Here is a 25906-nt window from a genome sequence, read left to right on the forward strand (position 1 = left end):
TCATTAGGGTTGAGCTCCTCAGCAGCCCTAAGCACTGCGCTGCAGTCCCACGAACAGACAAAGCTCGGGTACCGCCACTAACTCGGCTCCGTCTCCCTGGCGTTCGCGCTCTCTCGGGTGAATCCCACACCAGCGATGTGGTCCGATACTCTCGCGAGAGGGAAGGAGACCACGGCTCCTTCGATTCTCCCAGCCGCGCCACGTGTGCTCCCACCTGCAGAGAAACGGAGTCTGGCCACCCCCAGGGGCTTCTGGGATTCGTAGTTCCGGGGCTGGCTGAGGCCTGCCAGCCTTGCCCCCTCCTTCTTACGCATGCGCGACTCCGAGCTGGCCCAAGAAGTTCGTAGCCTTTGTCAGGCCCGGGATGGGAGGTGAGTTGGACGTTCCCATGGCGCTCTTCTCGGCTCAGGTCTGATGGTGGCCCCGGGGGCATCAGTTCGTGCCGAGTCGGGGCTGGAGTGAGCGTTTGTGGAAGGGGCCTCGAAGGCGGACCATGAGCCCCATCCCTTCGCGCTCCGGCCCGAATCCCGCCCGCGGCTGCCGCCTCCCCGGGACGCGGGTGCGAGCGCTGTGCCGGCGGGTGCGCGAGGGGCGGGGCGCGGGGCCGTTGCGGGGCTTTGGGGAGAGCCCGGAGCGCGGCGGGATTTGTCTGCGCGCCTGGTACCTGGCTGGTCCCTCGCAGCCGCTCGGTGCCCTCAGGGACAGCTGCAGGCGGCAGGGACAGGCACCTGGCACCCAGCCTCAGGGATGCTGTCCCCGGGTTTCCAGGTTCCAGCCTCGTAGGACCGAGCCAGGCTCGAGAGTGAGGAAGAAGTCCGACCCGACCTGATCGAACGAAGCCTTCCAGTAGAGCCCCGGGAGGGAAGGCAGGAAGGAGGACGACGAGGCCGCGGGGGCTTCTCACTATTCTGCCTGGAGAAGTCTGAACTGGGGCGGGGAGGGGGGGGGATCGGAATATTCAGAACCGGGAGCAGGTGGTGATCATGGAGACCGACTTGGCCAACATGCCCGAGAAGAGAGGTAAGAGTTGCTGGAGTGTTGTTGAACTTGTGTTGTGGAAGGGCGAAATTCTTTCCTCCTGAAGGGAAATCAGTTGCCTCCCAGGAGGTGGCTCTTGGCGGAGAGGGCCGTCCGTCTCCTTTGTCTGGGGGACCGATGGGCTCTTGGAGGGAGCACGAAGGGCTTGGTGTGGGATCCACCCCCCCCTCTCCTCTCCAGCTGGGCGCACAATGGACCCTTCAAAGCCACCCCCAGAATCCGAGCGGAAGGTTAGCTTGTAAGGCGTGAGCATAGCCTCGATTACTTTTTCTCACACATTCTTCCTCCCAGATGCTTATGCCAACCAAGCCTCAATCATGGGTCTGAGAATTTAGCTTTTTGGTTGGCAAAAATATTTTCCACACCTTTTATGCCACTTTGCACGATTACCATGTGATTTCAATGAGCAAATCATTTTTTGTGTTATATAGGAGAAAACGGGCCTAGAAGTCGGTGACTGACTTCCAGTTTACTAGAGCAGTCTTTGTTGAAGTTTGGTCTGTAACCTACATCAGGATTACCTTCCTGAGCGCCTGTTAGATTTCTAGATTGCCGCAGACTCAACTAATGATAATTATTTGGAGGTGGGATGCAGCAGTCTTCGTTTTAAATAAGCCTGCAGGGTGATTTTTGTAAACTATTGAGCCTGTTTTTCTGATATGGACATTAAGCTCAGGGAGAAAACTGACTTAGTTTTATTTCTAGAACAGAGAGTGCCATCTTTCCAGAATGTGTTAGAATCATAGCAACTGAGTGAATTTAAGTCCTGAGTAGCAACACTTCTGGACATTTCTTCATGATCCTGGGATCCTGGGTTGTTTGGGGCTCCCTTCCCTTACAGTGTTTGTAGGGAGCACGGTGAGTATGGTGGAGGGAATTTTAGACTTGTAAATCTGAGTCACAAGATGGATCTAGGGCCCCATCATTACTGCTTTCTTGCCCTTAGCTCTGTCTTCCCAGGATTCTCCCTTTTCCCAAGAGCAGAGCACAGAAGAGGGAGAAGTGGCAGCTCTGCGCCTCACAGCCAGATCCCAGGTGAGTGTGAGTCTCTACTGGTTATTAAAAATACCCCCTTATTTCTGGGAGTACAGATGCACTCCCTTGTTTTTGAGGTGGAGTTTCTTTGTCCACTAGAGCCCATATAATAGAGAGTTGGGTTCCAGTTCTAAGGGACTACTTGGGTATCTAATGGACTCGGTAGAAAATGTCTTCTACGTACCCACAGTACCTTCTCGGCCTAGTATTTATCGTCATTCAATGGGCATGTAGAAAGCATTGCCCTTCTTTGAACTTTTATGCTTATTTCTGTGCTTGGATAACATAGGAAACTATTTTAAAAGTAAATTTGGGGGGCGCCTGGGTGGCTCAGTTGTTAAGCGTTTGCCTTCAGCTCAGGTCATGATCCCAGAGTTCTGGGATTGAGCCCCGCATCAGGCTCCCTGCTTGGCGGGAAGCCTGCTTCTCCCTCTCCCACTCCCCCTGCTTGTGTTCCCCGTCTTGCTGTGTCTGTCAAATAAATAAATAAAATCTTTAAAAAATAAATAAATAAAAAATAAAAGTAACTGTGGCACGTATCTATTAAAATACGTTTGTCTAAGGGAAACAACACACATATGAGTATTAAATAGAAAATTAAGAAAGCACCTTAAATGCTGAAGTGAATTATGAAAACAAGTATTCAAATAGTTCAAGGAAGTGCTAGAAAGGGAAAGCCTGTGGAAGGTTTAATTTAAAGAGTTAGAACCCAGCCCTCCAAGATGATGAACGCTAAAGTATGTTAGAGGTGAAGTGTTATGTCTGCAGCTTACTTTCCAATCCTCCCCCACCAAGAGAATATATATCAAGAATTGTTGGATTTGAGTGGTGCTTGTACTATATGGGTGAATAGTGTGTTAGTCTCTCAATTTTTTGTATATTTGAACATTTTTATGAAAAAAAGTTGGGTAGGAGAAAAGAGCTCTCCATGATGTGTGTGGCATACCTCTGTTAGCCTTTCTTTTTGCTGCTATAATCCAGAGTGTAAAAAGTAGACATTGCATATTGGTACTGTTTGAAAAGTGACTTCTCAGGACCCTTTTTTTTTTTTTAATTTTTTTTTATTTAAGCAATCTCCACACCCAACATGGGGCTCGAACTCACAACCCCAAGATCAAGAGTCATACGCTCTTCCGACCAAGCCAGCCAGGAGCCCCTCCTCAGGATCCTTATATACTTGCTTATTTCCATTGGTTTCTCAACTGCCTTACATGAGTATTGAAGACTGTATCAGTCAAGAGGTTTTAAGTTGCAGCTCATGAAAATTCAAACTGGCTTAAGCAAAAAGAGTTATTGAGTAACATAACTGAAAAATCCGGGTATGGCTAGAAATAGAACCCAAACAGTAATATTAGTACATAGTCTCTCCATTTCATTGAGCTTTTTTTTTCCCCCTCTCATTGGATTTTGCTCTCAAGCAGACTTTTTTTCCCTAGTGCCTGTTCCTAACTAATATAGGCTTACATCTTCCCGTGTTGAAGACCAGAGGGAAAAAAGCATCTTCTCTCCTAGTCATTCCAGCTCAAGTCCTGGAATTAACTCTTGAATGGGTATTAGGTACATTCTGGCACCATATGGGCCACATATAATTGTAACTCTCTAATTAATTGGTGAGACCTAGGGAATATACCTGCACACACTCATACACACACATATCCCACCCATGAGTCGGGGTTGGAATTGGTACTACCTGCCAAGCGTAGGGGCCAGAGGAGAATCAGGGTGTAGGTACAGAGGGAGGGTGAATGCTTTATATATTTCAGCACCTTGATAATGAATTCAAGACTGTTACAGCTTCAGGGTGGATTAAATCTTTTATGGAAAAAAAAAACAAAAAACACTTTTCCACATTGCATTAGATTTTGTTTGATGTTAACAACTACCTTTCTTTTTTTTTTTTTTTAAGATTTTATTTATTTATTTGACAGAGAAAGACACAGCGAGAGAGGGAACACAAACGGGGAGTGGGAGAGGGAGAAGCAGACTCCCTGCCGAGCAGGGAGCCCGATGCGGGACTCGATCCAGGAACTCCAGGATCATGACCTGAGCCGAAGGCAGTCGCTTAACCAACTGAGCCACCCAGGCGCCCAACAACTACCTTTCTTACTAGAATTTGCCTGGGCTGTTTTGTTTTTAATCTTTAACTTACTAGATTTTTAAAAATATTAAAGTTTTAATTCTTGCTCACTGTAACCAGGTGAACAGCACAGACATATATAAATATAAAGGTAAAGATAGTATTACTTACCTCCCCAAATTCAGCCCTCCCCCTCTCCCTACTGAGGGTAACAGTTTGGTGTATATCTCTTTCCACTTCCTTCTTATCCCCAGCTTTGGGATTTTTGTTTGAGTGTCCTTTCTGTAAACAGGATGTGTTTTTTTTAAAAAACCCATTTTATAAGGTAAATGAACTAATTCATATTAATTATTTTTTTTAAAAAAGATTTTATTTATTTGACAGAGAGAGAGTACAAACAGGGGGAGCGGCAGAGGGAGGGAAAGAAGCAGGCTCCCCACTGAGTAAGGAGCCTGATATGGGGGCTCAATCCCAGGACCCTGGGATCATGACCTGAGCCGAAGGCAGACGCTTAGCCCTTAACCGACTGAGTCACCCAGGTGCCCCCATATTAACTACTTTTATGTTTCAAATTTTTCTTGCCATGTGATTTTTATAATTCTGTTTATTATGCTTTCTTTATTCTTTTGTATTTCCTGCCTTTTGTGCAATCGTTTGCATTTTTGTTCTGTTTTTTTTCTTTTAATGGTTTGGAAATTAATTTCTATCGAGTGTCATTTTAGGTATAGATATGCAGATTATAGGATCAAGGTCATTTTTCCTCATAATATCTACTCAGTGGCTACTTAATGATTTTTATATTTTATTTTCCAAGGATGATTCTTGGTTTTGTTTTGTCTTGTTTTTATTCTTGTTATTTAAATCTCAGATTCTTTCCACTTTGGGAACTTTATTTTGAAATAATTTTAGACTTAAATATGTAAATAGTAAAAAGATTTTTCATATACTCTCCACTCAGATTCTCCGAAAGTTAACATTTACCTCACTTATTTTAATTTCTATATTTTGTGTTATATAAGCTTGATCCTATGAAATTTACACAGGAACATTTATATCTGTACATTCAATTAATTTGTTCCTGTTGGTTTCCAGTTTAATGGTTTTTGCCTTGAATTCCGTGCGTGACTGGATTTGGTGCTCGCTGCCGTTCTTTTCATTGCATGACTTCTTCACATTTGCAGGTTCTGTATTTCAGTTCATCTTCTGATTGGCTAGATTGATTCTTTACATTTTTGTTGAGGACTCGCAAGGAGAATGACTCAGACATGCCTTTTTCCTCTGCCTGAATTCTGTTTACTTTGCCAAATTGCATTGGTCCATTGGTTCATGTTTTAACTCTTTATTCCCCAGAAAAATGATAGTCTCAACAGAGAAACCATAGTCTTACTTCTTTGGGTTCTCATACCGACTCCAGCACAGTGTGCCTGGCATTTGATTGATACCCAGTGACTTATACATAGAGTATTCCAAATCTGAATACATTAGAATGCTTGTCATTTATCGCAGTCATTTCCCATCCTGTGTATAGCTTATGCATCTATCTAGGGCCAGCAGAAACTGGGGGGGTGAAATTGAGTCTGTCAAGTGAGAGATGGTGAACAAAAGTATGTTTATGTCTTAGGCATCAGTGACATTCAAGGACGTGGCCATGGATTTTACCCCAGAGGAGTGGGGGAAGCTGGATCCTGCACAAAGGGAGGTGATGCTGGAGAACTATAGGAACCTGGTCTCGCTTTGTAAGGATGGGTTCTCATCGTGACTCTGGAATTCGCGTATGGGGACATCATTACATTATTGAAAGTGAAATAGCTTAACGAAGCCTTCACTTTTGCATTCAGAAATCATAAAGTATTGATCCCTTTGGGCCCAGAGAAAATCTGTTTCTGCCCTAGGTTCTTGGTGAAATGTCTGTGCTGGTTTTGTATCAAAATTCTTTGGATTCGAATGATAGAAACCTAATTCACACTGGCTTAAAGGGGATAACAAATCTTGATTCAGGGAATCATATGTATTGACAGAAATTTTCTTAATTTTTTTAAACACGTGGCTTGGCTTTGCCCTGTATTAGCTTTATTCTTAGGATCTCCGCATATGGCAAAGATGGACTTTGGCAGCTCTGAGGTTACATGATTCTTCCAGTTAGAGAGAGTACTCTCCGGCCAGTGTGGATCTTGTGCTCACCTCTCCAGGGGGTGTGCATGTGCGCACATGCGTGTGCACACATATGTGTTCATATGGGGGGTAGAAGAAACTGTGTTAACTCTTCCCAGTGATATTTATACATGAACATTATAAATTATATCTGGACCCTTAGTTTGTTGCCATTATTTTCCAGTTGAATGTTTTTGCCTTGAATTACTTTTGTGCTTATGTAATAAATTCCCTAAGAAAGTGGGTTCTGGTTACTGAAGAAGGAAGAAAGGGAAAAACCATTAGAAAGAAGACAAAAACTCTAGTCACCACGGTCACAACTTTTGGGTGCTGCCACGGAGGTCCCACTTTCTCCATTTCTTCCTGAAGCTAAGGACTCACCTGCAGTGTCTCCCTGGAACTTACTCAATAGAGAAAGAGAAATTATCTTCTCTCTCTTTTTTTTTAAAGTAAGCTCTATGCCCAATGTAAGGCTTGAACTCATGACCCTGAGATCAAGGGTCACGTGCTGTATGGACTGAACCAGCCAGGCGCCCTGAGAAGTTCTCTTCTTTTTGACAGGCAAAAACATTTGCCTTTTCCAATGCATATAAGCTCCTTACCAGACACAGACTTGCTGCAAATATTTTAAGCTTCATTCAGAGACCCATCCTCCCTCATTCCTGACCTGTCTTTATAGATCAGAGAGTTGAGTCTATGCTATAGAATAGATCTTTGTGCCCATCACAAATAGTTAAGTCCTGTTATTAAGTCCTCTTGCTTTTTGCTCTTTCTTTTTTTAAACGAGCAGGGCTTCCAGTTTCCAAACCTGAGAACTACAATTTGGAGAATGGAAAAGAACCATTGATGCTTGAGAGAAAAGCCCCCAAAAGCAGCTATTCGGGTGAGTCAGACACATGGGAGTCTTCAGAAATAATAGCCCTGCAGGACAGTGTAAAGGGGGCGCTTTTCAGTGCTTAGGAAAGAATATTAGAAATGCCTATGTGCATTTATTTTTTTAATTGTCTTATTTTAAGTGATAGAGCATTTTAAATAGTATAAAAGTTGGGGGAAAAAGTAACAGGTATTCACTGTCAAAATCAAACATACGCTAATAATTTGCTTGTTTTGCCATTGTTTCTTTCCTCTGTTTTGCAATATAAAGTAAAAATATAACTGTACAGTTCTGTGAATTTTCACAAATGGACACATTCATATAACTAGTGTCCAGATCAAGAAGCAACCTTACCAGCCTAGAAGTACTTTTGTCGCTTCATTCCTTCCAAGGGTAACCTTATCCTAACTTCTAACACCATAGATTAGTTTTGGCTGTTCCTGAACTATGTTCCAGCATCTGGCTTTCTTCACTGAACCTTACTGTGAGATACAGCCATGTTATTGCATGTAGTTGTAGTTCATTCTTTTTGTTGTGCAGACTTTTATTATGTCAGTATACCAGTTTATCCATTCTCTTAAGATGGGCATCAGGGAGGTTTCCAGTTTGGGGCTATATGAATAGTGCTGCTGTGTATATTCTTTTATATGTCTTCTGGCGAACACAAACAGGCATACCTTGGAGATAGTGTGGGTTTGGTTCCAGACCACCAGAGTAAAGCAAGTATTGCAATAAAGGAATTCAAATTAATTTTTTAATTTCCCATTGCCTGTGAAAATTAGGTTTATACGATGCTATAGCCTATTAAGTGTGTAATCCCATTAAATTTTTTAAAAAATGTACATACCTTAATTAAAAGATTGTTAGGGGCGCCTGGGTGGCTCAGTTGGTTAAGCGACTGCCTTCGGCTCAGGTCATGATCCTGGAGTCCCGGGATCGAGTCCCACGTTGGGCTCCCTGCTCAGCAGGGAGTCTGCCTCTCTCTCTGACCCTCCCCCCTCTCATGCTCTCTGTTTCATTCTCTCTCTCAAATAAATAAATAAAATCTTTAAAAAAAAAAAAAAAAGACTGTTAAAAACCGCTAACCGTTGGGGTGCCTGAGTGGTATAGTCAGTTAAGCATCGGACTCTTGATTTCAGTTGAGGTCATGATCTCAGGGTCATGAGATCGAGCCCCGTGTCTGCGAGTGCAGAGTCTGCTTGAGATTCTCTCCTTCTCCCTGTGCCCCTCCCCTAACTTGTGCCCTCTAAAATAAATAAATAAATAAATAAATAAAATCTTTAAAAAAACAAAGTTTCTTAAAAAGAAAAAAGAAAGAAAAAATTTACAGATTTAGTTAAAGACCTTTTACTTGCTTTCTCCCTAGAAGTAACTAGTTGGGGCACATCATTCTAATGTGCGTGTGTACATATACATACACGCATATCAAAAAACAATTACGTATATATAGTATTATGTTATACTTTTTATTTTGTGATCCAGTTTTTTTTTTTTAAACTTCACCTTGTATTTTGATAGTAATCCATGTTAAAACAGATGAATTGCATTTATTTTAACTGCTGTGGAGTAAGTCCATTGTGTGAATAAATTAAATGGCTTGTTTTACCTTTGCCGTTAATAAGAGTCGCAACGATCATCGTTTTGTTGGCTCTTTGTATTCATCTTGAGAGTTGGTTTAGGTACATAATCAGAATAACTCTGGATCTTAAAGTATCATCTCATGTTGAGCTTTATTAGGACCTGCCAAGGTCCTTCCACCATCCTGGTAAACAGTTGATGCTATCAGATTTAGTAATTTGCAGCAGTCTATTGGGTATGAAATGAAATTTCATGTTTTTTAATTTACATTTCTCTGGTTATGAATGAGTTTGAGTACTTCATATGCTTGTTAGTTATTCAGGCTTCCTCTTTTGTAAATTACCTGTTCATATCCTTTGTCTTGTTTTTTGAAATTGGGCCATTCACATCTTTCTCTTGATTTGTTGGGAGTTCTTTATACATTTTAAATAGTACTATATGACAGAGGTACCATTACAAACTGGTGAGAAAAAAATGGTTGTTTTTATCTGTGGCTTATTCTATTTTAAGGTGTCTTATGCATACAGAATTTAAAAACTTTAGAGGCGCCTGGGTGGCTCACTCGGTTAAGTGGCTGCCTTTGGCTCAGGTCATAATCCCGGGGTCCTGGGATTGAGCCCCGCATCAGGCTCCCTGCTCAGCGGGAAGCCTGCTTCTCCCTCTCCCTCTGCCTGCCACTTCCCCTGCTTGTGCTCTCTCTCTCAAATAAATAAATAAAATCTTTAAAAAAAATAATTTAAAAATTTTAATGTTATCAGATTTCTCTCCTTTTTTTAATGGTTTACCTTTTTTCCTGAATTGTCTTCCTTATTCCAGTGTCAGGAAGACAATCTGTACTTTATTCTAAAACGTTCAAGTTTTGGGGCGCCTGGGTGGCTCAGATGGTTGGGCATCTGCCTTCGGCTCGGGTTGTGATCTCCAGGTCCTGGGATCAAGCCCTGTGTTGGGCTCCCGGCTCAGTGGGGAGCCTGCTTCTCCCCCCCTCTCAGCCTCTCCCCTTGCTTGTACTCTCTCTGTCTCTCTCTCAAATGAGTAAATAAAATCTTTAAAAAAATAAAATAAAAATAAAATGTTCAAGTTTTGTCTTACAGGTAGGTCCTCTTGGGGCTTTTTTGCTTATTGTGTGAATAAGGAACTACTTTTATCTTTTTTCCATGCTTAAAGCTGATAGTCCAGCATTGTTTATTGAAAAATCTACATTTTGTCACAGATTTGTAACACCAATTCTGGTAACTCCTGTCCTATTTATACTTCGGTCTGTTTCTAGGCTCTCTGGTTTATTTGTCTATCTGTGCTGCACTAACATGTTGTTTGAATTATTATACTTTATAGTATGTATGTCTCTAAAAGGAAATCTTGCTTTAATATTCTGCTTTTTAAAATCTTCTTGTTCTTTGGAATACTGAGTTTTAAAATCTTCCCCTGTGATTATCGATTATGTCTGTTTCCCCTTGTAGGCCTGTCAGTTTTTGTGACTTGCCTATTCACCACCCTTCTCCCTTTTTATGTGGGAGATATTGCCATTTTCTGAATGATCTAGAACTCTTCATACATGAGGCATATATTCCTTGTCAGACATTTTTTCTAATTTTTACTCTTCGGTTTTGCTGTGCTTTTTAATGTACAAATTTAATGCATTACAATCTTCTAAGTTTTCTGATTTTTGATTAGTGCTTCAAAAGTTCTCCCTCCAAGATCAAAGAAATATTTGCTTCTGTTCTCTTATATTTGTCCTTTAATTTTTCTTTTAAATCCTTAATCCATTTGGAATCGCCTCTTCTCTGGTCGTATCTTCTTAGCTTTCTTTTCTGAACAATTGAATGTTTGAATTGCTCAAGGCTTCGTTTTAATCTCTCATCCCTCTGTATACTTGGAATCATAAACTTGAGTGTCTACATGGGACAGCAGGTAACCTATCAGAGTGAAGCAAGCAAGGTAAGCAGGGTGGCACTGATAAACTGGAAGAACACACACCTCAACCGAAAGGAGTGGCCATTCTTCCAATAGCTCTAGCTCAAAAGCTGGCAAATTTTTTTATGCAAAGGGCTAGATAGTGAATAATTTATCTTGTGAGACATATGGCCTCTGCTGCAACTCCTCAGTCTGCCATGGTAGTATGGAAAGCAGTCTTAGTTCATAAATGAATGGGTATGGTTGTGTTGCAATAAAACTTTATTTAGAAAAATAGCAGCAAGCTATAATTGCCAGTCTTTGCTCCAGTTGGTTATTGTCATGCAGTATGCTTCTAGTTTTTTCCAAGAGAAACCCGAAATTTGAATTTCTATGTGAAATCTCCCCATTGTTAAATGTTGTCACCAATCTCAAAAATTTCTATAAATAGTGTGGGCCAAACAAAACATGTCTGAGGGTCAGATTTGTCCCGCTGGTCACCTGTTTGCAGCCGCTGTTTTCTCCCACAACCAAATTATCAGCTTTATCTAGATGAATCCCAAATTTGTATTTCCAGCCTACATATCTCCTCTGGCCTCCTGTTCTAAACATTTGTGTAACTATTTGATGTCTCCATGTGCTTATGTTAAAGATGCCTCAATAGAGCATGTTTAAAACTGATTGCTTGGGGGCATCTGGGTGGCTCTTGGTTAAGCCTACGACTCTTGATTTCTGCTCAGGTCATGATCTCACAGTTGTGAGATCCAGCCCAGCGTGGATTCTTCCTCTCCCTCTCCGCCTCCTGCCACTCATGTGTGCTCTCTCTTAAATAAATAAATAAATAAATAAATAAATAAATAAATAAATAACTGAGTGCCTGATATAGGCCCAAATTCTCCATCCTCCCAGTAGGGTCCTTTTCCAGTTATTGTCTTAATGACACTCTGTCTTATCAAATTGCAGAAGCCAGAAATCTGTGAACAGTTTTTACACTCTCCTCTCTTTCTTAATCCAGTTCAACTTTGCATTTATCCAATCATACTGTAAATATTTTTTTCATTGTTAGCATCCCTCCATCTCTCTCTTGTTTGCCTGGACCACTGTGATAATTTCGATTCTACCTTTGTCCACATAGATTTACACCAGTCTTTTATTTTTTTATTTTTTTATTTTTTTTAATTTTTTTTATTCTTATGTTAATCCCCATACATTACATCATTCGTTTTAGATGAAGTACACCAGTCTTTTATATCACAATGAGAGTGATGGTTTCAAAATACAAATCTGGTGGTGTCATCCTTTTGCTTAAAACATTCCAGTGTCTTCCCATTGCTCTTAGGATAACAACCAAAACCCTTGAGGCCTACACAGTCTTATAAAATCTGGCTTTTACTCATTATTCCATCCTAATCTCACACCTACTCTCCCTGTTTTTGTACTCTAGCATAGCGGTTCTTAAGTACTTTGGCATCACACGTTTCAAATTACTGAGGATCCTAAAGAGCTTTTTTTTATGTACTTATATTTTATGTTTTGGTTATATTTACCAACACTTACTGTATTAGAAATGAAAATTTAAAAAAATTAAACTATTAAGTCATTTAAAAATAACAAAACCCATTTCATGTTAACACAAATAATACAATTTTTATAAAAACACCTATTTGCTACAAAAAAAATTCATTGACGAGAATGCATTGTTTTACATTTTTGCAAATCTATATTCTCACTCCTGCTTCTGAATGCAGTTTGCTGTGATGTGTTGTTTTGGTTGACTTGTATGAAGGAAATCCAGCCTCACACCAATATATAGTTGGAAAAGGGAGAGGTATTTCATAGCTTTTTCAGATAAGTGTGGCTACTGTGATACTACAGCAAAACTGGGCGAGTATTAAATTCTTTTTTTTTTTTTTAAGATTTATTTGAGAGAGCGTGCACGTGCGTGCCTGTGAGCAGGGGGAGGGGCAGAGGGAGAGAATCCTCAAGCAGACTCCCCACTGAGTGTGGAGCCCAACATGGGGCTCAGTCCCAGGACCCTGAGATCATGACCTGAGCCAAAATCAAGAGTTGGACACTTAACCAGTTGAGCCACCCAGGTGCCCCTGGGCAAGTGTTACTTTCTTAAAGATCAGATATAATGTGGCATCTGGAACCAGATCCATGAATTTTTCGTACTCTTGTTAAAATCTACTGATCTTCTGGAAAATACTGGTGCACTGAGTTATGCAGATCTCCTAAGTATTGACACATTAGATTATGTAGTGTTTTTTAAATCACAACTTTTAATATCACCACTGACCTTATCAGAAAAGTCTTTAAGGATTCAGAAGCTACCAAGCTCTCCAGAGCAGATACAAGTTTTCCAAAATTCTTATTTCTGCCCAAAAGCTGCAATTTTATTGAATACTGTTGTTTTCCTTGAAGTGACAAGCTCACTTTGTTCATTTCTGAGAAAATGTCAAATACTCAACTTGGATAACATATTTTGTCTGTCAGTCATTCTTCCAAGTAAAAATTGTGGTCCATGAAGAAAGTGGCTAGTTCAGCTCACAGGTCAAATGATCCCACAAGTGGTTTTCTTCAAGACACCAGCATACTTTGATATGAACAGAATTGCTTTATGAATATTTTCTATTTCATCAATTCCGAATTTTAAGAGGACATATACTCAAGGCTTGAAATTTAATGAAATCAGTAGTGTTTACTGTTTCCTGAGACATTTTTAAGTGAAACTGGCACCTTTTTTTCTTAACTGAGCATACATGGCAGGGGAAGAATACAGCTGCTAGTAAGTTTGTTGTCATTGTCCTGATTTGTGCTAAGTCGTAAGCAGTTTTACCATGATTACTTTTGCAACAGTGCCAATGACAAGACATTGAAAGAGGCAAAGAACATCTAAACATCATATTGAAGATAATTTTGAACTTCTGGCTTCCCGGGGGTTTATGGACCATACTTTAGGATTTCTACCTACATCCCTATACCAGCCTTATTACGTCAGACTATTAGCACTTACACTGTGTCAGAAATTTTAGTGGTTTACACTCCTTTAATGCTTTTTAAGGTAGGTATTGTCATTATTTCTCATGAAGTAGGTACTGTTACTGCCCATCTTACGCATAAAGAAACTGAAAGAGATTAAATAATTTGCCCTAGGTCACACAGCTTGTAAGTAGCAGAGCTGGGATTATCTTCATGCATTCAGATTCCAGAGTCCATGCTCTCAACCACTGCTTCCCTTGTATGTTCCTCTCACCTTGGCGCTTTGGTTCATATCATTTCCTCTCCCTGGAATGCTCACCTCTGTGCTTTTGTGCCAATTATCTGCAACACTCACCTGAACTCCAACCCCACTTTCATTTCAGCTCAGTGATTTACTTCCTCAGAGTAAGTCTCCCCTCATTTCCCTAGATTTCCCCTCTTACATTTTTTCATAGGGTCATTTGCCGTTTATTCCTCCATACTTTGCCTTAATTATGACAGGTGCATTTTTATATGCATTTGTGAATGTTAGACTGAATTCTCTCTCCCCTCGTGTGCATGTGTCTTTCCCTAGTGCCTAGCACAGAGCCGAGCATATGGTAGATATTCAGTGGATAACTATTGAATAAATGGATAGAAGAGTAGCTTGGTGAAGTAATAGAATTCATTTGGCTGTATAGAATGAGGGACAGATCTAACTTAATTTTCTTCTAAATGTGTAATCAGTTGTCGTAGCACCATTTGTTGGAAAACAAATTATCTTTTGTTGACTGACTGAAATATCACCTTTGTATTGTTTTTAATTGTATATGCGCAACTATTTCTGAAGTTGCTCTTCTGTTTCATTGATCTATCTATTCCTTTGACCCACCACACTCTTTAAATTATTTTAGCTTTATAAAGTAGTTTTATATTAGATATAAAAATTCTAATATATTAGATATATTTAGAGAGGTCTAGCTTCCATCCCTGCTCTCTCTCCTCTATTCTGATACTTTCCCTATAGGCAACCATTTTTATTACTATTTCATTTGTCCGTCCTTGGTTTTTGAAAATATAACCAAATATGTACATATATTTGTATCTCCCCCCCCATTTTTTCTACATAAAGAGTAGCAAACCATACACACTTTCAGCTTGCTCATTTTTTAAAAAATTATTTTATGTATCCTGGCAATAACTTCATATCTATATATGGAGATCTTTCTGATGTTTTAATAAAAGTTGCATTTTATGTCTACATCATAGTGTATTTAATCAGCTCTCTAAAATCGATATTGAGATGTTACCAGTCTTTTGCTATCTCAGTGTTAACAATGAGTAGCCTTGTGTACATATAATATCATATTTGCCATTATATCTTTGGGAGATCATAGGAGATTTTTGATCAGAGATGTATTATAAAAACATTGTTAGGGAAGATTAAACTGGAAATGGAATGCATATTTGGACATGAGTAGGACTGGATGGCTGGAAACCTAGAAGTCATAATGTCCTATACACTAAAGTGATAACTATATTTATTACAGCAGTAGGTATTCAGTAAGAATTTGTTCCTTCCCTCTTCTGATCTAGTGTGCTCTTTTCCTGCTCATCCAGTGATATATTGCTTCATCTGTATCTCTCCTTCTCCTGTATTTCTGGTCATCTTTTCCCCCCTTTTGACTATCCTGGATAAGGTCTACTCATTTTCTCCACATATACTGTGCATTTCTTTCCTTCCATTTGCTTCTCTTCGCAAGTCATCTTAAAAAGTCAGACCCACTTACTCTTCGGAAGCATGCCTTTCATCTTTAATAGCTGTTACAGAACTGTCTTCTGTTGAGCACTGAAAACAAAGGAAATTTCCATTTCCAATTTCTTTCAGATCTGGAGACTAAACCTGAGGGCAAAGATTCAACTTCAGTGCAAGATATTTCCAAAGAAGAATCATGCCAGGCTGCAATAATAGACAGACTGACAAGGAATAGTGTCTGTGACTCCAACTTGGAAACAACTCTTGAATGTGAAAATTGGTTAGAGAATCAGCAAGGAAATCAGGAGAGACACTTGAGAGAAATGTTCACTCATGTGAATTCACTCCCTGAAGGAAGAGCTCATGAGCATGATGTATATTGGAAAAACTTGAGTCAGAAATCTGTTCTTCTCACTCAAGACAGAGCTCCCAAAGGATCCTATGCCTTCCATACACTTGAAAAAAGGTTGAAACAGAAATCAAACTTAATGAAAAAGCAAAGAACCTGTAAAGAAAAAAAACCTCATAAATGCAACGATTGTGGTGAACTCTTCACGTACCATTCAGTGCTTATTCGACACCAGAGAGTGCATACTGGAGAGAAGCCCTATAGCTGCAGTGAATGTGGGAAATCTTTTAGCCACAGAGCTAATTTAACTAAACATCAGAGAACTCATACTAGAATTCTCTTTGAATGCAGTGAATGCAAGAAAGCCTTCACAGAAAGCTCATCCCTTGCGATACATCAGCGAATTCACATTGGAGAGAGACCCTATGAATGCAATGAATGTGGAAAAGGTTTTAATCGAAGTACACATCTTGTGCAGCATCAGTTGATTCATACTGGAGTGAAGCCTTATGAATGTAATGAATGTGATAAAGCTTTCATTCATTCATCAGCTCTCATTAAACATCAACGAACTCATACTGGAGAGAAACCCTATAAATGTCAGGAATGCGGGAAAGCCTTCAGCCATTGCTCATCCCTTACTAAACATCAGAGAGTTCATACTGGAGAAAAGCCATATGAATGTAGCGAATGTGGAAAAACCTTTAGTCAGAGCACACATCTTGTTCAGCATCAGAGAATTCATACTGGAGAGAAACCCTACGAGTGTAACGAATGTGGGAAAACCTTCAGCCGGAGCTCAAATTTTGCTAAACATCAAAGAATTCATATTGGAAAGAAACCATACAAATGTAATGAATGTGGGAAAGCCTTCATTCATTCATCAGCTCTTATTCAACACCAGAGAACTCATACTGGGGAGAAGCCCTACAGATGTGATGAATGTGGGAAAAGCTTTAAGTGCAGTTCATCCCTCATCAGACATCAAAGAATTCATACTGAAGAGCAACTCTGAAAAACTACTGAATGTGAAGAAATGTAAGTTGGCTTTATCACTGTGTTAAATTACCTGAGTGTTTAGGTGGAACACCCGTAAAATGCTGCTCGAGGACCAATTCTTTATGCGTCTGCTTTTACTTGCATAACACGTAGTTTTGAGCCATAGACAGAAAGTTCCTTATATCCATTGATTTGATCATTACGAAAACTTCTGGTCAGGGATCTCAAATTTTGATCCCCATCCCCCACCACCACTACCAAATAACCCTTTCATGGAAATTCAAGAAATCCTTGGGAGTGGATAGCAATCTGATCCTTGTGAAATCTGGTTTCTCCCTCTTTTTGTCACATGAAAGCCTTGTTATAGCATCTCACTCGGTAAGGAAATTCTTATTTGTAAACGTAGGTAGAGGACTCCTATCTCTATCTTCAGGAAGACACAGAGTTGTTCCTCTTTGGATCCAAAGGAGAGCTCCAGATGCACAGCTACTGTCATTTCTCCAGGAAGGGTTAATTCTTTTACATTAGCTGTAAAATGTGAAGATTAAGAGTTGAAATATGCTTTGGATTCCCTCCCTCCCCCAAAGGCTACTGTCTAATTTGATGAACAGAAATAGACTGTATTGCAGGTTCTAAGTTGTGTTCACTTGGATTCTGCTGGTCATAAGTTTAGATCATTGTTATCCCTCTGCTATGTAGATTTTCATTTTCTACTTCCTTGGAATTTCCCTGAAGTTAAGAATGGGTCAAAATCTTAACTGCAGTTTTCAATCAAATGCCTCTTTTCTTATCCTTGGCATTGAATGAGTCCTTGGTTTTTCTATAATCAGGTATTAGGAATATTTCATTTCCAACTCATTCATTTACAGTTATTCTGCTTTCTGTAAACTATGCTTTGTCACTTTGAGAAAAAGCCCCTAGGATGTTGAGGGTCTGAAAAGTTGATGAGTTCAATGTGTTATTATATTTAGGGTCCTAGTCAAGAAGGAGAACTGAAGCAACTCTGAGACCCAAGGACACACTTTCCTGTCAAATATGGAAAATAGTTCACAGGACAGTAACTCACTGGAGGATAACAGCTTCCCTCTATGAAGAAGAGGTTGCCGTTTCTCTGGCTTTCATGTCTACCCACATTTTTTGTTGTTGTTACTGTTCTCCCTATATGTTTGTTGGGCTATATCCCAGAGCCCTAAAAAAGGTAGAAAAGGCATGAAACCACATGATAAGTTACATGGGTGACCAAAAACCAGTGATGGGATTAGAAACACAGAAGCAAAAGTTCAAATAAATATTTAGCAAAACAGTATACAAATGTCAGTTTTTATTGTTACTCTATGAAAAGAAGAGTATAGAAAAGATAGAAGGAAAATAGTTACAGGTTTCTTCTTTCTCTTCTAAGTTCTATCCTTTATGAACATTCAACAACCAGTCCATGCTCTTGCCTTCTCCATATTATCTCTGTTATTTTTTATAATTCCTTCTCTGTAAACCTTAGTTGTATTACTGAGAAGTAGAGGAATAGAGTTTAGAGCAAGATCATTAAGGATGAATGGGTTAAATCCAGCCATGATGGAAATTAAAACAATAGGAAATGGGGCTGAAAGGACTGGGGAGAGGTTTTGGAAAGAACAAAAAACATGTCGGGGGTGGAGGTGGGTGGGAAGGCTCAGGGACTGAGGGGTCAGGGTAGGAGGGTGACACAGGAACAACGTAAAGGGAAAGGTGCTCACTCAGCTCTCTTCACCTTAATACTCCATATTCATGTTCAAAAGTAGGAACCAACAGACTATGACCTGGACCCATGACCAAGTCCGGCCTCCTGCCTTTATCTCTAAATGATGTTTAGTTGGATCTTGACCACACTCGTTCATTTACATTTATTTGTGCTACAACGTCAGAGTCGAGTAGTTGCAGCAGACGTTATGTCCTCCAAAGCCTAAAATACTTGATATTTCTCTATGTGCCAAACACTTGAGTGAAAATAAATTCATCATTTGGGGGCCAAAATTTGACTCACAAAATAAGATCACTTAGACTTTTCAGAGCTGAGTTTGAATTCTACCACCTCCAATTAGCATTTATTTGATCTTACTACTTGCTGTCTCTAAGTCTCAGGGTCTTCATCTGTAAGATGGGAATAAATCATCCCTCTCTTACAAGGTTGTGAGGATTAAATAAGACAATGCATGTCAAAGACCTCACAATAAATTAAACAGCTAGCCTGTATATGTTTGTAAATATATACATATATATGTATTTTAATGAAACATCAGTCCATTTGGACTGCTACAACGAAACAACTCACCACAGACTGAGTGGCTTTATAAACATTCTCACAGTTCTGGAGACTGGAGAGTCCCAAGATCAAGGCACCACCAGGTTCAGTGTGTGGCGAGGGCCTGTTTTCTGGTTCAGGGACCACCATCTTTTTGTTAGGTCGTCACATGGTGAAAGGGTAAGGGGGCTCTGGGGCCTCTTTTTCAAGGGCAACTAACCCTTTTCCTGAGAATTCTGCCCTCATGACCTATTCACCTTCCAAGAGGACCCACCTCCTAGTCCCATCACACTGGGGATTAGGTTTCAAGATCAATTTGGGGAGATACAAACTCAGTCTGCAATAGTGGCTAAGCATCAATCAGGTAGAAATTAAGAATGAATGTGTCGGGCGCCTGGGTGGCTCAGTCGTTAAGCATCTGCCTTCGGCTCAGGTCACGATCCCAGGGTCCTGGGATCGAGTCCCGCATCGGGCTCCCTGCTCCGCGGGAAGCCTGCTTCTCCCTCTCCCACTCCCCCTGCTTGTGTTCCTGCTCTCACTATCTCTCCCTGTCAAATAAATAAAATCTTAAAAAAAAAAAAGAAAAGAAAAAAAGAATGAATGTGTCTTCCACACCTTTTGTTTACCAATGAAGAACTGTCACCATCCTCCTGTCCAGCGTGTCATAGAGAAAGGGCTTCTCTTTCTGCTCTTGCTTCCATCTGGTGCTGCTCCCTACACAGCCTCCTTGAGACCCTGGGAAATCGGCTTTTTTTTCCCCCTTCTGAGTTCCCTTAACCAGGAACTATCTGATAGTTGCAGAGACTCAAGTTTGTAATTTAATTGCAGTTTAAATAGCGTTAAGAGACTTGCTCTGAGTTAGTGTTACTGGGAACCCTGGCCCTTAACATTTCCATATTTGTTCTGTTTATGTTTGACGTTCAATGTGACTATTTGTACTCCAACATGAATTTTGGAAGTTTTAATGTTCTACTTTTCAAATGTTTTTGGTTACCTATAAACTAAATTTGACTGCTCTTATTGGTCCACTGTCAATAAAGATGTTTATATATTTGTCAGAAACTTTTGTAAATCATTTCTAAAGTTTCCTAATTTAAGCATAGTTTAAGAGGCAAAGATAGACCAACCATAAACTATCTCTGTAGCATTCGGGAAACCAGTCACATTTCTAATTGTTCATCTGGGCTTCACAACTTCAGAAGACATGGGTTGGGGAATTCCCTCCATAGCCCATGTCTCTGCAAAAAGGTTAAAGAGTAGAGGAAGGTTGTGTCTACCAAATGGTGTTGAGTCCTCAGGCCAAGTGCAGGCGCCACTCACTTAAGAGGGGGTAATGGGGAAAAAGACACCACTCATTTAGCAGGGGTAACTGTAAAAAGTACCGTTAAAACTAGACAAGATCAGGTAGACTGATTTAGTGTAAATTTTAAATTACATCTGGCTTTTGGGAGGACAATGTTACATCACCCAAAGTATTAAAGCAATAGTACTGTATAAGAACACCAAACAGTACTCAAATTAGTCAGCAACTGACTAGTCAATTGTCTATCAAAAGTTTCTAATAACTATTTTCCTAGATGAGTTTTCACTTTTTATTTTTTTTAGAGATTTTATTTATATATTTGCAGAGAAACAGGAGAGAGGGAACACAAGCAGGGGGAGTGGGAGAGGGAGAAGCAGGCTTCCCGCAGAGCAGGGAGCCCAACGCAGGGCTCGATCCCAGGACTCTGAGATCATGACCTGAGCCGAAGGCAGACGCTTAACCGGCTGAGCCACCCAGGTGCCCCATGAGTTTTCACTTTTTAATATCACAACAGGACTCAAGTTGGAAGCTCTTCGTCCCTGCTTTCTCCCTTTCCTTACCTATCTTTTTAGGTCCCAATGGGGCAATCTTGGATCCAGAACCACATGAGCTGTCCCTCACCATAGGTTTTAGTGGCAAAAGGGAAGGGTGTGCCCCTGTAGTAATACATATAACACGACATCTGTGGATTACCTTGTAGTTCCAACTGATGCACTCAAAAGATCAGATGTTTTCACTGAATTGTTCTTTAAATTTTTTAACCTCTGTTCGTCCATAAACCAGATAATCTGCCCTTAGATTGAGGTGACTATACATAAAATGTGCATACTTCACTCTCCTCCCCACTCCCCCTAATTCACCCATAAACATTACTATGGTGTCAGAAAAGTTCATGTGTCTGAGGAATCAGGAGTGAAACTAGAGACTCAGGCATTCCTTGATCAAGGACTATTTACCTCCATCTCTGCTCTGTTTTTTTCTGTATGGGCTGTATTCTCATCAGTCTTTTCCAGTGATGACAAATACATCTACTGGCAATTCCAAGTTAGTATGGCTCTAAGCATTTACAATCCCAAGGAGAATACTTCTTTCTAAATAGCTCCAGCAAAATCCCCAAGGCTATTTCTCAGCTTTGCTGGAGATCATGCTGATTGATCACTGAACATTATTGGTTCAATTTTTCAAACTGGAATACAAGCAGTAGAGTGGATAAAAGTATTACGTCCATGTTAAATTTATTGAAGCTGATAACTATACCATGGTTATGTAAAATGATATCCTTATTATTGGGAAATGCACATTGAAGTACGTAAGGGGATGAAGCATAATGCATGCACTTTACTCTCAAATGATTCAGAAAAAATATGTATATATAGAGAGACTAAATGATAAGACAAATAGGATAAAATGTTTATAAGTGAATCTGAAGGGAACATAGATATCCTTTGTCCTTATAATACAACTTCTGTCAGTTTCAGATTATTTCCAAGTAAAAACATTTTAAGTAGACAGATACACTAACAGGACCCAAAATCAGACCCATGCTATAACATATATATAAATAAAAGGCAAAAGTACAGACAATGCAACTATGTTAAAAGACTTTTTTCTGTCTTACTTAAAACCTATCTAAGTATCCAAAGATTTTCCATTAATAAATTTTTGAATGGGAGAAGACACTTTCATATTTAACTGAAAAAAAAAAAACTCAATAATTTATGTTTTTAATTCTTTAAAATCATTTAGAAAGATGAATAGCACACAAATTGTGCAGAAAATTTGCACAGACCCTTAAAAACAGTATATATAAATTTTTAAGAAACATAAAAAACATACTCAGGTCTTTTAATAATTAAATGATCAAAATAAATAAAGATGAAATACCATACTTACTAACCAGAATAGCTAAAATGAGAAAAACCGACACAAGTAATTTCCACTATTGTGTAGAAGGAATAGCTATGCCTATCATGATTTCTACTGTGGCCATCAAAACAAGAAGATGTGTAATAATTAGAACTCTCTTACACTAGTCATTGAGTTGCGTATTGGTCAAACGCCTTTGGAAAACTGTTTAGTGACATGTAATTTGAATATATGCAGTGACTCAGACCAAGTAATTTCACATGTTGGTCCGTACTTAACTAAGATATTGATTGCATGTGCAACAAAAGAAACCCAACAAGAATGCTCATGGTTGCATCATTGCTAATAGCCCCAACCTGTAAACAAACCAGATGTCCATCAACAGCAGAACTGATAACTGGTATATTCATAAAAAGACCACACCGCAGTGAGAATGAATGAATTGCTCCATGAGACCACATGGATGAGCGTCACAAATATAATGCTGAGCAAAAGAACTCACACACAGAATAATTCCTGCTGTATGGTTCTAAATACGCAAATTTATAAAAACAGGCAATACTAACCTCTGGTGTTAAAAACTAGATGACTGTTAGCTCTGGCAAGATAGAATGGATAGTGGTTGAGGACTATCAGGAGATGGGCTTCTGGGTTGCTAGTTTTATTTCCTTGAACTATGTTGTAGTTACAAGGGCGTATTCACTTTGTGATACATCACTGAGTATTAGAGTTGTGCTTTATGCCTGTGCTTTTTGGTATGCGTGTTATTCTTCAATAAATGCATTTGAATACATTTTTACTATTAGGACAAATAAGGTAAATTATGAGACTTTGCAATCTTAATATCATTTCCATTTTATGAAAAATAGTCACCCAAAGGATTCCAAGCTGAAGCATTTCAATTATTCAGCTTACATTTACAAATATATAGATATATATTTTTTGAACATCCACAACTATCTGATATAATGTCATTTGAGTGTAGAAGGACAATTATGTTTACAGTTTGCTGAATCTGTAATCTTTTAGTTGAAAGTTGAGCTAGCTATCCACACCCATCAGTGAAACTGCTTTCACAGAAGAGTCCAACCTGTGACAATTAGTGGAGACATCAGAAAAGTTGTTTCTTCATTATCTCTGTAGAACATTCGATTTCTTAGAAGCACAGGCCATCAAAACTCTCATTTCAGGTTTTTCTTTCATTATTTTATGTGATCTTAGTATCAGAAAAGAATTTTTATGTTCCAGTATCACAGAGAGGGCATAATAAAGACTACTGTGGTTGCCACGGTGGCCATCAAGACAAGGCCCATGTGTATTCCCTGGATCCCAGCAATGACCCTTCCTGAATGTAATGGGAAATCTGCTGTCAGCCAGAAAGTCATGGATCCTCTCCTGGGGAGCACTGATTGGTATCTGAAAAGAGACCTGCACTGGGAATTGTGGAGGCTGAATACAGTCACAGTATCTGTGTCTGATGCTTAAAGTCCACAGGCAGTAAACAGGGGAAGATCACAGATAGGCTGGAATCCCGTGAGCATGAGCTAGGACCTCATACCAACAGACTGAAACCTGTGTCCTTTCTTCCTGCCTCTGACCTCGGTGATCAGGGTGTCCTGCAGAAGGCAGGGCCCTTCATCCTGGAGCTCAACACACACCTGCATCCCACGAATCAGAGAAACTGAAGGAAAAACGCAAAGGAAGACAAAGCAAGTGCAGGTCCAGCTTCTGCTTCCTGCCAGTGAGGTGAGTCAGTTGGTTCAGCAACAATGTGCGTGTATGTGTGTAGACACATGCTACAAAATCCAATTCATTCATTTTATTATCAGTTCTAGGCTTTAAAGTTAACTAAGGTTAAGGTCCTTTGGAAATTATATATAAGCTAACTACAGAGCAACACATTTACTGTTGATATCAAAAAGTCTGTCACAAGTATAATTCAAGGGAATTGAACACCAGTGTTAAGTTTTTCATAATCTTAAACATGTGGAAGTAATATAACTTAGCAGATAAGTAAAACCGTAAGTTTAGATTAACTAAGCCCTCGGTGAGAAAGCAAACCCAAGTGTGATACTGTGATTTATAATAAGAAATATATATTTTTGGTCTTTGTCCTCATTTCTGGCAGAGTTCCTCAAACCCTTGGAATTTCCTAAGTGATGAGAGTGATAACAGTCTTTTGTTGTGTTAATGACTTTTGGACAGCACCTAAGGAGGTTCACAGATTGGAACTGTTGGCCCCACCCCCCTTGACCTTGGGAAGGACAAAGGCTAGAGGTTGAATCAGTCATCAGCGGCCAATGATTTAATCAATTGTGCCTATGTAACAAAGCCTCCATAAAAACCCAAACCCAGTTTGGTGGAAATGGGAAGTTTTGGGGAAGGTGGTATGCTTGGACGGGATATAGAAGCTCTACGCCCTTTCCCCTACCCCTTGCCCTGTGCATCTCTTCCATCTGGCTGTTCCTGAGTTATATCCTTTTATAATAAACTGGTGATCTAATGAGTGAAATGGCTGAGTTCTGTGAGTGGCTCTAGCAAAGTAATTGAACCCAAGGAGAGGGTCATTGGAACCTCCAATCTAAGCACAGGTGACAACCTGGATTTGTGATTGGCAACTGAAGCTAGGAGCAGTCTTATAGGACTGAGCCCTTAGCCTCTGGAATCTGAGGCTATCTCCAGGTAATTGTATCAGAATTGAGTTAAATTATAGGACACCCACCTGGTGTCTGAGAATTGTTTGGATGTATACAAAAAACAAAAACAAAAAAACCCCCACGCACTAGAATTGGTGATCAGAAACATACCATATCTTACAAAACAGAGAATGCATGCTTACAGTATATTCCATAATGATAAAGCTCAGGAAGAAACATTTGGTTCTTTTTATTTTATTTTTTTTAAGATTTTATTTATTTATTTATTGAGAGAGAGAGAATGATAGAGAGAGAGCATGAGAGGGTGGAGGGTCAGAGGGAGAAGCAGACTCCCTGCTGAGCAGGGAGCCCGATGCGGGACTCAATCCCGGGACTCCAGGATCATGACCTGAGCCGAAGGCAGTTGCTTAACCAACTGAGCCACCCAGGCGCCCCATTTGCTTCTTTTTAAACCAAAATCATCAAGCTAGTCTGATTTATTTACAGAGTCACCTTGATTATGGGCACTTGGGTTCTTATGTAAAAATCCCTCTAAACTAGTGTTTCTATGAGAAGCTTTATTTTTGTTTTCCTAAAAAGGCCACATTCAGAGAATTAGAAGTTTGGTTTCTTCTCTGGGAACCCTAGAGTTTCCTTATATTAGATTTATATATTAAAAAAAAAAAACTATTCTCTATAAATTTTTTTTTTAAGATTTTATTTATTTATTCATGAGAGATAGAGAGAGAGAGAGGCAGAGGGAGAAGCAGGCTCCCCGTAGAGCGGGGAGCCCAATGCGGAACTCGATCCCAGGACCCTGGGATCATGACCTGAGCTGAAGGCAGACGCTTAACCGACTGAGCCACCCAGGTGTCCCTATTCTCTATAAATTTATCAGAATTCCTTTACCTTGAGTCTTTATAACCTAATTTGTTAATCCCTTCCAATTGTAGGGAAATATTTGAAAAACACACAGTAAGAGAAAGGTAAATGTGTCTCATTTACAGACACAGACACACAGCTTGCAGCTTCATTTGACCAACCTTAACCACAAGTCAAAAGTAAACAATACAAAAGCTCACCCGTGCGGGTCTCACGGGACTGTTCTCCTTTTTGGT

General features: G+C 39.9%; 1 protein-coding gene across 3 annotated transcripts; it reads left to right on the forward strand.

The window, feature by feature from the left end:
• The first annotated feature begins 312 nt into the window (after positions 1–312).
• On the forward strand, positions 313–16750 carry ZNF286A (zinc finger protein 286A). 3 transcript variants are annotated; one of them, XM_044921647.1, is made up of 5 exons: positions 365–371; positions 1985–2073; positions 5772–5886; positions 7092–7184; positions 15493–16750. In XM_044921647.1, the coding sequence occupies exons 1-5, from the start codon at positions 365–367 to the stop codon at positions 16722–16724; spliced, it is 1536 nt and encodes a 511-aa protein (XP_044777582.1). In that variant the 3' UTR covers positions 16725–16750. The 3 variants fall into 3 exon arrangements, with proteins under 3 accessions (XP_044777583.1, XP_044777582.1, XP_021550305.1); XM_021694630.1 differs by lacking the exon at positions 365–371 and adding an exon at positions 939–1020; XM_044921648.1 differs by lacking the exon at positions 5772–5886 and having other exon boundaries at positions 313–371.
• Positions 16751–25906: the final 9156 nt, after the last annotated feature.

This window comes from Neomonachus schauinslandi, chromosome 15, assembly GCF_002201575.2.
Source record: "Neomonachus schauinslandi chromosome 15, ASM220157v2, whole genome shotgun sequence".
Lineage (NCBI taxonomy): Eukaryota > Metazoa > Chordata > Mammalia > Carnivora > Phocidae > Neomonachus > Neomonachus schauinslandi.

What these genes read in the sequence shown, in the direction of transcription:
- ZNF286A (XM_021694630.1), top strand. Translation starts at nt 984, where the DNA reads ATGGAGACCGACTTGGCCAACATGCCCGAGAAGAGAG. An exon ending in CAACATGCCCGAGAAGAGAG is followed by an intron (nt 1,021 to 1,984) that starts GTAAGAGTTGCT and finishes TCTTGCCCTTAG; the next exon opens with CTCTGTCTTCCCAGGATTCT. An exon ending in GCCTCACAGCCAGATCCCAG is followed by an intron (nt 2,074 to 5,771) that starts GTGAGTGTGAGT and finishes TTTATGTCTTAG; the next exon opens with GCATCAGTGACATTCAAGGA.